Consider the following 14,601-nt stretch of genomic DNA (forward strand, 5'->3'; position numbering starts at 1 on the left):
ATGTTTTTTAAGCTCCCCAGGCCCTCCAGAAAGTTCAAGAGAGAAAAATTCTGCTCAATAAAATGTTCTCAAGGTATCACTCTGAAACTTTTATGGAAGTATCAGGGAGACATTCTAAACATTTGTGCCAATTTTCATCAAAATCCATGGAGAAATCAGGAAGTTGATTTTCAAAGCCACGTCCCCCCTTAAGCACAGAAGATTGTTTGGTGCAAGGTATGGTGACGGAGACCAAGAAAATGTTTAATAAAAATAACAAATTTTTTTTTTGACAGGAACAATGGAGATTTGAGGCTATGAAAATATGTAGCCATCTCTCTGGAATGTGGAATGGTTCCCCGAGCTGCCAGTGAAACCACACAATTTTTTTTTTAAATCTTCTCACAAACGGAGAACAAGACTAAGTTCTGGGTGATATAATGCTGCTGTCGATGATCACTCTTTTCTTCAACATCTTCCATGCCACCTCCACATTCAGATATAACAAAAATTGATCCGCGGCTTTCGTTGAGCTACCAAAAGGAGCGCTTACACAGGCACTGGGGCAGAGCCACTAAGTTGCAGCTACCTAGAAATAAAAGCAATAATGCTCGGTAACAACCAAGACTTTTTGAAACGTAATGAAGGTGATCATAAAGTGGGAAAAAAAAATAAAGTAAAATGGTGCTTATCACTGCTAACCATCATGTGTGAATGAGTTGAGGTGATCTTTTTGCAGCTTTCCTTCTTGAAAACGTCATGAATTGAGGAATCGTCGCAGGTGGTGCAGTGTGTCATGCGCCTCCTGTCATCGTGGGCTCACTCTCGGCCCCCGCCACCGGGTCCACCACTACTGCTCCAGCCACCACCTGGCCAAGGCTTGGACAACTGGCTGCGGCGCCTCGTTCTGGACGATCCCGACGTGCGTACACCCGGGGTTGGCTGCCGACTCTAAACCTGTAGCCTGTTGCAACATGTGCATTTTTCCCTGTTTTGGCCATTCATTTTGGCAATATCAGTTTGTAGCTGCCTTCACCTTTATTTACAAAGACTTGTGATAGAAACATTATATTTTTTTAATTGCGTTTTTCTTTTTTGTCCTTGTTTAACAGTCTTACAGGAACTGCAGGAAAATGCCGCACATCCTTATGGAGGGTAGTGCGCCATTGTGCCTGACACATGCCGCTACCAAATAAAGGTGGTCTATAGACAGCACAAAGTAGTCTATCAAGCAATTGCAACCCCCGAACATCATGTGTGGTGGCCTGCAATGTCATGTAGGATATAGACACCCAACATCGTCAGGGCTCTGTCAATTTTTGGGCTCATAAACTACCTGTGTAAGTGGAGGCTGGGGTGGCTACTGGTGAGGTGTGATGGATAGGGTCCCCAGGCATGGACAGTGCAGCATAGCCAAAACACACTTATTCATACATGCACATGTGTCGTTGCATACATGTGCTTAGATTGCTCAGGAACGTGGCACATGCATCAGACCACTTGTGCTCTGTTTCTGAGCATTTTAGTATGTCATCGCATGGACTTTTTAGGGGCCACTTTACAATGCAGTACAACTAGTTGAAATCAAATCCTGGCTGCGGCGGCTGCATTTCAATGAAAGTGAAATGCAAAAATGCCTGTATACTGTGAGCCCAGGTGGTCAAAATTAATCCAGAGTCCCCACTACAGTGGGCCTCGTAATCATGCGGTATTGGCACGTAAAACCCTATAATTTAATTTAATCAGTTCAAATTAGTTGAAGAACCAGCGTCCTTCCTGTCCTGTTGTCCCCTGAAGCACTGAAAATGTCTTGGATGTCAAAGTTCCAACTAGCTCAGCTTTCTATGTTAAGGATGCACTGTGTTCCGAGCCCATTAGCGTGGTGCTTGGGTTGTGGGTTAGGTGCCTTCTGGCTTGTTCTCTTTTCAAATCTTTCACTTTCGCTGCATTACTTTCACTGTATCTTACAACCTAACGCCTGCGTTTATAAGAGTTCAATAATCTGTTTGGTGATTGCTGACCTGCTTTGCAAGCTGAGCACTTCAGACGAGCAGGAAACGCTCCGTGCTGACACGTGTTCTGCTGACCTTTCTCCGCAGCCTGCTGTGCGGCGGGAGGCTTGCACCGGCTTGTACCGGCTCTGCCTTGGCGTGGACGCAGATGGCCGCGGAGGCCAGACCTACATTGGTCCCTTGCTGGCCAGCCTCCTGGACTTCCTGTCCGCCGCACAAAGCATGCAGCCCTTGCATCATGATGTGAGTTGTGGCGGTCTCTCAGAATCGCTTGTTCAACTTAAATGTTAATATCTAATGTCTGGGGATCTCTATGTGGGCTGTGAAGGGTGCCGTAGTTGAGGACTGTGCATTGTGGAACCCTGCCAATACGTTCCGTGTCGAGTTTTCCTAGATGTTAAGTGGCCGTTTTCGCAGTCCCACCCAATTGGCACTCGGGTATAATGTCCCCAGTTGATATGTTGCCATTCTGTCTTCTTGTTTTTGCATCTTTCATTGCATTTAAACTAGGCAGTCACGTAAGTTTAGTGGTTGTGGAGTTGAAAAGGCCTTTCTGTGGAAAAGGCAACTCTGTGGAGTTGAAAAGGCCATTCCTGGAAAAATGCGTTAACGTGGTTCTACTGTATTTATTTCGACTCATTGGAGTTCTGTCTAGGTCAAAGTATTGTAGTGTTTTCGTGTTCCGTGCACTTAAGAAAGCAATAGAAATTTAAATCCGCAACTTCATGCTCAGCAGCAGATGCATGCGAAAGTAACGGGTCCTCCAAGGTATTTTGGTGCTGAATTTATCACGATTTAACAAATTTTTTGATCGAATGAAATAACTTCAGCCCTGTCGAGTTCGTTAAATTCAGCTGTATGTGATAACCTAATGTCAGTGTTGCTCTTCTTCTTGTTGTTTTTTTTTTATATATTAGGAGGGCGAGAAAGAACCGTACGGACCTGGTTGCCGAGATTACTTCTTTTTGGTGTGCCAACTCGTAGACAACTTGGAAGACGAGGTGTCACCCGACCAGGTAATATTTTTAAACATTGATTCTAAATTTTAATGTCAAATGCAACGTGGCAGCTGAAGTGCTGGTGAGTAGTGCTCAAGCATCAACATAACCTGCCTTCCTTCCTGCAGAAACCCATTGTCGACTTGGACAGCTTGGCATCTCGTGTCGCTGAAGCCATATTCAACAGAGATGTGCGAGAAGGGACTCTGCAGAGTTCTCAAGACGACGATGGCTTGTACGGCCTGCTTTCTCTAGCCACAGCCGTTGCTAAGCACAATCCTTCCTTCAAGTTTAGCAAGCAGGGCCAGGTACGTGAACCGCGTGGCTCGGTTCTTGTCTCTTCATTCCTCTTTCTTGCCGTGGCATCGAAAGGATACTAAAGTCGAATATTGTCACATTGTTGTGATGTCCACGAACCTGACAGTGCAAAAACTTAGTCACGAATCTAACTCATTATTGGGCGAACATATGCCCAGAAAAACGAGCAATGCTCAAAGCACAACGATATAAGTGAGCACAGTCATTAAAATTTAACTCACAGGTCAGGTCAGTCCAGTATTTATGCACATTGTGCAGTAAATTCTAGAGTAATCACTGGTGCTCAAGTACATATTTACGTCGAGCACACATTCTCATTGGACAAGCCTCTATTTTACAGAATTGGCAAGTACATTCAAGGAATTTCAGATACAGCACGCCTTACAGCCTCGTGTTGCACCAAGTGATAAAGGGATCAACCGGGGAAGGATGTGCACTGGCAAAAAGTGCGCGTGAGATTATTGATGGCACATTCGACAAGTCATTTTCAAGCGTGCCTGGGAAACTTCAAAGGTTGTTCAGCAAAGCAGCTAAGCTCTGCCGTGGCAATAACCATGCTCCTATAATATTAAGAAAGCCGAAATAATGTTACTAAAGTCTGTAAACTGTATCAAGCTTGCAGACTTTAGGAAATCAAGCTGAATCAAGTTTATAAGAATCAAGCTGTAATACAGCTTGATTCTTTACTTGCATGACCATCAAAGCATTGCCGGAGTTTTCTGACACTAACCCAGTCAAATGTTTGTTTCGTTCAGCTGTATTAGTATGTTATGCTTCTGCAATAGCAAAGCGATCACTTTTATACCATAATTAGTATGTTATGCTTCTGCAATAGCAAAGCGATCAGTTTTATACCATAAGAGGGAGGGGGCTTCATAAGCTAAATAAAGGGGGGGGAGACTGTTGGTGACATAACCCTGAAGTTCTTGGACCAGCTCACTATGGTGTCATGGATTCCTACAGTTGCAGCGCAGGTTTAGTTAATTGTTTGTCGGTAAAGAAGTACTACTTTGCATTCTAATAGAACTGACTGAGCGTGTTCTGACAACTTTTTTTCTGCACCAAAATACAGTTGAATATTGGTAATTTGAACTCGAAGGGGCCTGTAAATTTGTGTGAAATAAAGGAAGCTGATTGAATGGCGGACTTATATGCAGCACTGTGCTAGGCAGTGCATTGTGCACTCAGCTTACACGAGTACCGAGTTCTCAAAGTGCAGCTTCACAGCAGCGCACACCGCGCTGCAGTGAAGGCGGCACCTAAAGGCAAATTTCGCTAAGTATAATTTGTACTCCAGTTTTACTGCTGAACTTCAAAAAAAAGATTTTTTTTTTTTTTTTGGTCTGTGTAAAGCGGACCACAATACGATACTTGCAATGTGAGATGGGTGCAGCAGCTGGTGCGTGGCCGCACTGCCAGGTCGGATGCGTCGCCGTGCTACCGAGAGCACGGTTGGCGGCGCGTCATGTTCGAATGGCACTGTCGAAAACACTTATGCATTCGAATTACCAGCCATTTTCGCACATTGAAATGCACATAATTTTTACAGGACCACAGCGACTGTTCGAATAAATCGGAAGTTCAAATTAAGCGGCTTTGAATTAACGAGATTCCACTGTAGCCCCAAAACTAGACAATACTCTTAAACCCGTGACGCCAGACTGACATACCAGTGATGAGGTTTTGGTGGGAGAGAGGAAACTGTTTCCTGCCAAATGAACGAAAGCAGAGTTTTTAAATGATTCTTCACTACTGCAAGCTGGTTCTTTGTTTCTCTCTAGTGCTCATTAAGAAATAGCTCCGCTGTTTGCTGTTGTTTAGTCTCTGAAACTTTGAGCCTAGAAGGACTTAATTCTAACCCACCCCCCTCCCCCCCAAGTTTTCAGACTGCTGAGAATTTTGTGCTGTTATAAATGTGGAAAAAATTTGAACGGGGGGAGGGGGGGGGAGCTGAAAATCAATCTTGTATGATCGTGAGTTTTAAGAAGCATGGTTCCTGCTTTGCAGTGCACTAATTGTAGTTAACGGTTACAGATATAAAAACACCAAGCATGCTTCATTAGGACAAGGAAAATCTCAGTATATTTCACCCAAGTATGTGGTCTGAGATTTACACTTTCCCAGCTTGACATCAACCTTTGGTCATTGTCAATAAACGTCAGTAACTGCTCGGGAACGCTGAACAAGAATCGCTCATGAGTTCTGATCAGTTTACCAGTGCTGTGCACTCGGGAGCAAAAGTTAGAGACCACAGCATTGGCAGAAAAATTTCACATATCTTGCGGCACAACCATTCAGTGGAGAATTCTGTAAGGACATTGCACTGGTTCACCATACAGACATGGGCTGTGCTACTTCGTTTCCAGCTCCATGCAGACGTGGACTGTGAGAAAGCATTTTTTTTTTCGTGATGCAGTCAAACTTTATATCAGAACACAATTTATTTTAACAAGGTAAAGCTAAAATGTTTCTCGCTGACGTCAGCCTATAATGAATATTGGATACAACAAAGGATTTTTCATGACCGATGCGACTTATTATAACAGTATTCGACTGTATTTGTGGGGTCTGTAGACTTTTGCTAGTGACTGCACACGGCTTACCTGTTGCAAGTGTTCTGCCATGCCTGCTGGTGACCATGCTCTCCCCTGTGACATTTCAGGAATTTGCCCTAGGCATAATGGGCTGCCTGTTCACCGTGAGCAATCTGGGTGGGCAGAGGCGTCTGCTTCCAAAGTGCAAGTCATCCGGGGTGCGGGCCGCGGCGTATGACCTGCTCTTGGAGCTGGTGCGGGGCTCCGAGGACAACTTCCGGCTCATACATGCCCGTCTGCTCCAGCAACACTGCCCGAGTGAGTGACCTGCATCGACAGGTGCTGTGCTTCCTGTACAGAGAGTATGATGCCACATTGCGAGTGTGTTGTGTTTTTTTTCCCCCTAAGGTTGTTCTTTCGGTGGCAGAGTTGCAGTGTCATTTAAATTGCTTAATAGCTTCATGTACAGTCAACCACAAAATTTTACGGCACACGAGATCTGAGAAAAAGCTGAATATCTGAGCAGCTTCACAATGCAGCCTAGTATTCACATTTATAGCCTCTACTAGTATATGTGAAAAAAAATTGTGATGTTTGCTTTTACTGACTGCTGTTACAGGCTGCTCGAAAATTGGAACATTTTCTGAGATCCCGTGGTCTGTAAACTTTTGTGGTTGACTGTACACGTGTCACTGAGTGCTTGAGCAAGTTTTCTCATCAACTGGTCAGGCCTGGCTTCTGTTAGCTTCTTTGGGGTGTATTTAGTTATTGAATATAGTGTAGGTGACACTTGCATTTACATTAAGGATCGAGAAGAAATAGAAAGTGTGTGGTGACAGAAAACAGTAGAGCCTCGTTCATAAGTTCTGGAAGAACGCCGCAGTTTCGCCTGAAAGGCGAAGCATTGATTGGGATAGTAAACGATTAGACAGCTATACGAAGTAAGGACTGTAATTTTATCGGCCGTGTAAACTTGTAAACATTCGCTTACTAACTAAATTCACAAGCATGGTGTCACGCGCACACAGGTGAACATGAAAATATCTCACTCTATGACTGCAGACGCTCGCTGTCAAAACGCTCGGCAACGTAGCGGTGGTTGCCTAGGCGACAGAGAAGCTTTTTGCTCTGCTGCTTATCAGCGGTGCGCTTTGCACAGAATGCGGCTTCAATTTCTGTGCACCTGTCGCGATGTGCGTCGTGAAGTGTAGATATTGCGTGTGCGACGCTGTCAGTTTAAGCAGTGTTCCGCAGATTTAGTTTGGAGCTATTAGCCTTTATGTGCACTTGTGAGCTTCAACCATTCCTGCCAGTGTGTGCACTTACAAAACTTGGTAGGCATTCGCAGTAGTTGCTGCGGCTGATCGTCCGAGGAGCCAAACTCTGCTTCGTATGCATTGTTTTCCAGGAACGTATGAATCGGTAAAAAAAAAGAAGCGTAACTGTATTGGGTCATTATTTGTGTTCGCAATTGTGAACGTTTCCACCGGGAAATTGTTCTTAGTGGGATCATATCAACGAGGTTCTACTGTAGTTTGGGGATCCACGTATGTGGGTATCAATTTACTCCCCTGAGCAAAAGTATACGGACCATAGATTTCGTGATAAAGCCAATGTTCTTCTCTGTGCATGAATGTAACTTGAAATTGAAAACCACATTCCAAACTTGGCATTGAGAACTTTCCAATACAGCCATCAATCTCAGTTTGTGCGTCTGAATTGCGAAGAAATTATTTTTTTTCGGCGAATCTATGGTCCGTATACCTTTCTCATGGGTGTGAATTGTGGGGCCTTAGGGTCTCACAGGAGTCCCGACCACCGTGGGTTCGAGCTTAGCGAGCCACAGGGCCGTGTCACACTGCACGGGAGCTCAGGCCGCAAGGGGCTACCGAGTGACGCACGCAAGAACATAGTATTGCCTTGAGTTAACAGAAACTGTTTATTGAATCCGGCGGCACCAGCACTGCACAAGCGCCCGGGCGGTGGGGAACCAAAGGGGCCCTGCACCAAGGGCAAAATACAGACACGGGCGCCTGTAGCACATCGCTGCGACGGTACAGGCTCAAGCTGGGACACGCCGCTAGGAAAAGTCCCAGCAGCTGTGCTACTTGCCCTCGCGATAACCAATGGGCCAACTCACGAGAGCTCGGGCAATCTCCTTCGGCTTGGGCCTTCGGCAAGTGTGGCTCAGCGTGGTACGACCTCAGCGAGCACTAGGCACCGCTCTACAGCTTAGCGTCAGGAGAGGATCAGCACAAAGTATGAGCTCCCTGCATGGGCAAATGCACTGTGCGTGAGCTCAAGTCCAAGTAACAAAAGTGTCGGCGGACGAGAGGAAAGCATGTATATACCCTGCGCTGGTCCCGGAGATAAAGAGACCCACGCTCAGCAATCCGCAGCCGAACGCGGCCGCGTAGTGACGTCAGCGCCCCGCCCCCAACGCATACCGTCGTGAGTGGAGCGCCATCGCTGAAAACGGTTGCGAGCGAACGGGATAGGCTTGGAGGCTTGGGGTTGGCAAAGCAGGTAAAGCCCGCGCAATGGTGCCTGCGCATGCCTCAATCCCCACAAGATAGATAGGTTGCATACACACATTGCTACTTCATTCTAGGTAGTAATAACATGTCCTCCCTTGTCCTAATGTCTGTTGCTAGCATTGTGATAGGGCTCTCAAGTGAAATGCCAGAGGCCACAAATCCGGGACGCTTGTTATGTGATCGGAAGAGAGGTGAAGACAGTTGCATGTTTGTGGACCTGTTGTAGCCGACCCGCAACCTCATATCTCTGGAATGTGTTATCTTACAAGAAAGGCGAAGGGAGCTCCATATTTCTGGGGCTGTTTTCTTACGAGAAGAAGGCTGAACGCAGCCAATTGCCTGTGGGTCTGTTGTCTTACCGGGAAACCATTTAAAACAGCTGTGCATCTCTCGGGTCTGTTTAACTCACAAGACAATCGAAAGGCTGCTGCGTGTCTCTCCGAGTCTAATGCCACGTTGTGTGCCCCCTGTTTGCAGAGTCGCACAGCCCCTATCCCTGGGACTACTGGCCTCACGAGGACGGCCGTTCCGAGTGCGGCTACGTGGGGCTGACCAACCTTGGGGCCACCTGTTACCTCGCTTCTTGCATGCAGCACCTGTTCATGCTGCCTCAAGCGCGTGCATCTATCCTCTCTGCACAGGTGAGCATTCTGAAGTCAGCATAATATTTCCTGCCACGGGGGGGGGGTGTCTTCGTCGCGTGTCCCCATTCCACCTGCGCTGACAGCATCGGACTTTGGCAGTGTGTTCACAGCACTGATTTCACTCATCTGCGTTGAGAAAACATGTCTGATGCCAGTGCCCTTTTTTTTTTTGTCTTTTTCTCCTTCCTTTTCTTTTCTTTTTCTTTTTTTTTAACAGTGGCAATCACAATTGCATTTTTTTTAGCATGGATCATATTACGTTGTTACGCTGCATTCAAGTTTTCTGTCATGCAATATATGCATTGGGCATGCATTTAGCCCATTGCAGTGAAATGTGTTTCTATTTTTCTTTTCAGACAATTGCTGAGGGAAAACACGGCCAGACACTAAGGGAACTGCAGCGGATGTTTGCATATCTTCTGGTGAGTTCTAAAACACTGGTTTAATTCATTAAAAAAAAAAAAATTACCTCCAATTACATGCATGCATTTTTTACTAGAAAATGACTGTGTTGCTGTATCTCAGTTGTGCCATGACAGGCAGCTATGGCACTCCCCGTGTAAGCATCTCCGATAAAGAAAGTAGTATTTGTCGTTGATCTGATCACTGTGCGTGGATTAATTCGGTTTGTTTGAAGGGGTTCCAAAATTTAACAGTTCAAAATCAGCGCCTACATACGTCAGTTCCGTGTCTTCACTGTCCTGTTTATTTGTGCCACAAATATTCAGTTTTCATAAACAGTATGCCAACGAACCCGTGAACAAATTCTATTGGACTCTATTTTAGGTGGCAGCCCCTTTTCATATAGGATGGGATGGTTGATTATGCACCCATCACCACTCGTTATAAATCTGTACTAAGGAACTCATGTTTTGCATGTACACATTTTAGGAAAGTGAACGAAAAGCCTACAATCCACGAAGTTTCTGCAAGGCGTACACCATGGACCATCAACCCCTCAACACCGGGGAACAGAAAGACATGGTGGAGTTCTTCACAGACCTGATCAGCAAGCTGGAAGAGATGACACCACAGTTGGTACGTGACAGAATATTTCTGTGTTTCTTTTTTTCTTTAGAGGCCTGCTGAAACAAAATTTTGTACCACGTAGAAAGCCTAGTTTTGGATATTGCCGATATAGGGCAGCCTTTTTGACAAATTTTTTCAGTTGAAATACAAGTGGATGCATAATGAATAGCTTGCAAGAATAGGCATTTTTGATAGCAAAACATAAAAAAGAACGAAGTGTCAACACTACCGAGGTTGCTGGAGGTGTCGAGCATAGAATGCTGAGAACCAGTGCGGTGCTTTTGGCACGACCTCGAAGATTTGGTGGCACTGAAGATATTGGAGGCCACATTTCGGGATATGCATCATGTCCACTAACCACCAGGTTTTTATGTCGTCTGCTAAGGTGCCATTTAGAGACTGTAAATAATAGTAATGATAATGATAATTAGATATGTGTATGTATAAATATATAGTAACTGCATTTTTCAATGGGCCAAGCATATTTAGAAAAATGATATGTATATATATATATATCAGGCCTGCAGCGCTGCTAACATTGCCTTAATACTAGTATGTGCTGCTCATTTATAACCGGTTTATTTTAGCCAAAGGGAAATTGTATCCCAGGGGCCCTTGGGGGATCCTACCCAGACGCTTAATTTGAGCGCGCCTTTGTTTCTTGCAGAAAGAGCTGGTGAAACAACTCTTCTGCGGGGTGCTATCCAACAACGTTGTTTCCCTAGATTGCAACCACATCAGTCGGACGTTGGAAGAATTCTACACTCTGAGATGCCAAGTGGCTGACATGAGAAATCTTTACGTGAGTGGTACATTCTTCTGACTTCCAATCTGTTTAGCAATGGCGCGAGTGTTCTCCACATTACTGGGATCAATGTTTCAAGCTAAGGCAGCTGTTTCTGAACTGGGTGGTATCTTTTGATATTACGGGTCTTCTGAGGTGCGTTTAGGCAGTTTGGCCACTTTTGATTAACATAGCTTCCTGTTTGTAGCTATTGCACATTTCATAATTATGTGTTTCAAATGTAGCCTCGTGTTGCCTGTTCTGTTCAGCAGCAAGTCAACAACTCTCTAATTCCGCATTAAATACAGATGCAGTTAAACCTCGATATAACAAAATTGCCTATATGATAAAGTATTTAACTTTTTATAACTTCTTGTCCATAGAACATCATGCATTTAGAACCTCAATAAAACGAAGTGTGCTTATATATACGATTTCATCCTATTTCACTGCCACTGCAAAGTAATACTGAGACAGTAAATGGTGCAAAAAAAAGTATACCCACATCGATATTTTCCTATTATTAAGGCGGCCATTTTTTATGACTAAGTTTTACAACTTATAACTTCGCTTCAAAATGGCCTAAACCAACGATTTATAGCTTGCTACACACTATGAACATTCAGAATCGATTCTGTGTGCTGTACGTTGCCGTGGAAGTTGCTTTTAATTAGCTAATTAGGCCCTAAGCAAAGAACAACCTGTTTTGGATATAAAAATATTTATTTTAAGAAAAAAATTATTGCATTTCTGAAATCAGCTGGTAAAATTACATGAACTGTGCAAATTTAATTCAAATTGTTTAAGAAAACAAAAAAGTAAAGTAAGTGCCTCGTCCCCCCTTAACAAATATCGGATAAAAGGAAAGTATTTTTGTGCTGTATGACTTCGTTACAACTCTGTTTTAGTATATCGCTGTCTAAACAAATATGATATCTGCTTGCAGGAATCCATGAATGAGCTCACGGTGAAGGACACACTGGAGGGTGACAATATGTATACCTGCTCCCAGTGTGGCAAGAAAGTCCGGGCTGAGAAAAGGTGCGTGATACGGCTTCACATGTATACACTCTTAAAAGTTTTTACGTTTTTTAGGAGGTAACTTTGCCACAAAAGAATTATGAGTGTTTTGGCATTGCATTACCATACTAGTACTGTTACCATTACTAATACCGGCGGCCACGACTGCGCATGCACATACCTTACTGGGCTCTCAATATTTGCTGCAGCCATATGGTAAGCTTACTGGGGCATCTTTCGAAGGTTACCGTAATTGCATAACATACTGGCTACCCACTTCTTGATAACTGTTCTCCATCATGACAGCAAAATATAATTGTTAAGGCCTTCATTCAATGTTATTTCAAGTTGAGGACAAAGTATGAGCAGTGTTTTGTCAATATTATGGAGATCGCTTGTTTCTGCTGATGCTGTTAGGCCTAAGAAAAGATGCCACCAAACCGCAGAAGTGTTTTGATTTCTGTCCACCAGGCAGCACCACATCACTTAGTGTTGATTTGTCTGTGATTTGTCCAGTCCAATACATGCATGTGTTGTACCTTCCGTCTGCCCTGTTTTTTGTTTACGCTTCACTTGCAGTATGTTGTACCAACAAGGCCGAATTTCTACCCTAGTCTAGTCTTGACTAGCAATGGGGCTAGATTTTTCTCTTTGTGTTGCCCAATTTCGTAAACGTCATCCCGGTAAACTAGCTAAACTGTAGCGACATATAACCAAGAGACCAGTTAACTCTGCACATGCGCAGTCATGGCAGCCGGTATCGGTAACAACAGCATAGTGACACTATAACAATCTACTGTCTGTTTCTGCATTGTCTGGGGTCGGCACATTTGTGGCCTTGGTCTTGCTCAACTGTGACGCCATCGTTGGGTGCCCACCTCTGCAGGGCCTGCATACAGCGGCTTCCGCGCATCCTCTGCTTCAACACCATGCGCTACACCTTCAACATGGTGACCATGATGAAGGAGAAAGTGAACACCCACTTCTCCTTTCCTCTACGGCTGGACATGTCCAGCTACATGGAGAGCAACCTGCTTCCCAGCCAGGCACGGCAAGGTGCGTATGCCCACGTGTGGGGTGCTAAAGGCCAACTGCAGCAAAATTTGGGGCCGCGCGGAGTGCCTAGTTCGGATTTCGTAGACACAGTGCAGCCTCAGTGCAAAATTTTACGTTTGATCTCGCATAACCTCCGAGATTGGGTGCCACTCGCAAAATTGGCAACTGCAGGTCGCTGCAGAAGTCACTGTGACCTAAAAATGGGTGTGTTGTTTGTCACTTTGCGCTGCTGCTTGCGTGCTGCCTCTTATGGTAAATTATTGTTTATAAACTGTGTGTATCCCATTAAAGGTGTGTGCTCAAAGCAAGCTTTAAGGTAATGCGTGCAACCTTCTCACCCCCCTCTCTCTCTTTTTTCTTTTTTTTGCTGTGTCCGCGCAATTTTTACTTACCTTAACGTTCACATGTTCGCAGGTATGTCCATGTATGTTCTCTCTCTCTAGCATCGTGCTACTCTCAATTGGATGACAGTATTTTGTTTCTTGAAACTTCCTCCACCATGCTGAATAATGCAGAAGTAACTTGCCAAAATGCTCATGGGTCTTTGTACTAAATTGCACATGGTAAAGCGTGTGGTGCATAGGCGAGGAGTTAAGCCATTTATATCAAACAATGAGGAATTTGCATCTCGGTGTTGTTTCGATGCCTCTGCTCGCAGACAATGGGGAGGAAAAGAAAGAAGCCCCGGAGGAAGACACCGGAAGCTACGAGTACGATCTCATAGGCGTGACCGTGCACACGGGTACGGCAGACGGCGGCCACTACTACAGCTTCATCCGAGAGCGGCAAAACCCTGGCAAGGACAAGTGGTGAGTCCTCTTAGTTCCTAGTGGAGAATGAATACCACAGTTTGGAGTGTCATTTACTGGCGTTCTAAAAAAAATTAAATTATGGGGTTTTACGTGCCAAAACCAGTTCTGATTATGAGGCACGCCGTAGTGGGGGACTCCGGAAATTTGGACCACCTGGGGTTCTTTAACGTGCACCTAAATCTAAGTACACGGGTGGTTTCGCATTTCGCCCCCATCGAAATGCGGCCGCCGTGGCCGGGATTCGATCCCGCGACCTCGTGCTCAGCAGCCCAACCCCATAGCCACTGAGTAACCACGGCAGGTTCTACATTTGAGCAGAGCCTTCCCCCTCCTCCCCTTCTGTATCTTTAATTGCAGCTTATGGGGTTGAAAAGTAGCTATGGCATTTTACTACACAGCAGTGCGAGGTGGTTGGCTCGATTCTCAGCCGTCGTGTCTGCATTCTGACGGTAGCGGAATGGAAGAAACCTGATGTATTACTGTGCTTTTGGGTCTCCGCTGAAGAACCCCAAATGGTTGATGTTAATCCGGAGCCACCCCCTGCTATGGTGTCTCTCATACATAGCTTATGTGTTGATTTTGGGCAATAAACCCTGCAACTTACTACATGTGCTTGCTTTGAATGTTTTGCACACCATAATGTAGAGTCACATTGTGTGGCCATTGACTGATCAAAGAAGCGAAACTTGAAGTCTGCAATTTAAGGCAGGCTCATTAATATTTGACACATGTGCTAGCATTGTGGTGTTCTTTTACGAGCCCTCGATGCCACGAGCGCAGTGACACATCGGCTTTAGTGATCGATCTCAGTACTCGTGCTATGCGGAGAGCATTGCCGTTTTAGGGAGTTTTAAAAGGTTAATCCAACACTTTCAAAT

At 44.9% G+C, this 14,601-nt stretch overlaps 1 protein-coding gene across 1 annotated transcript in view; it reads left to right on the forward strand.

The window, feature by feature from the left end:
- LOC119457853 (ubiquitin carboxyl-terminal hydrolase 34-like) overlaps positions 1-14,601 on the forward strand; it is a 99,551-nt gene that overhangs the window by 49,914 nt on the left and 35,036 nt on the right. The window contains 12 exon segments of the mRNA XM_037719608.2: positions 761-901; positions 2,079-2,234; positions 2,909-3,007; positions 3,118-3,297; positions 5,970-6,159; positions 8,856-9,019; positions 9,379-9,444; positions 9,914-10,060; positions 10,719-10,853; positions 11,782-11,876; positions 12,742-12,911; positions 13,570-13,720. Of these exon segments, the coding sequence (XP_037575536.1) occupies positions 761-901; positions 2,079-2,234; positions 2,909-3,007; positions 3,118-3,297; positions 5,970-6,159; positions 8,856-9,019; positions 9,379-9,444; positions 9,914-10,060; positions 10,719-10,853; positions 11,782-11,876; positions 12,742-12,911; positions 13,570-13,720 (1,694 nt within the window).

Source organism: Dermacentor silvarum, chromosome 7 (assembly GCF_013339745.2).
Source record: "Dermacentor silvarum isolate Dsil-2018 chromosome 7, BIME_Dsil_1.4, whole genome shotgun sequence".
Lineage (NCBI taxonomy): Eukaryota > Metazoa > Arthropoda > Arachnida > Ixodida > Ixodidae > Dermacentor > Dermacentor silvarum.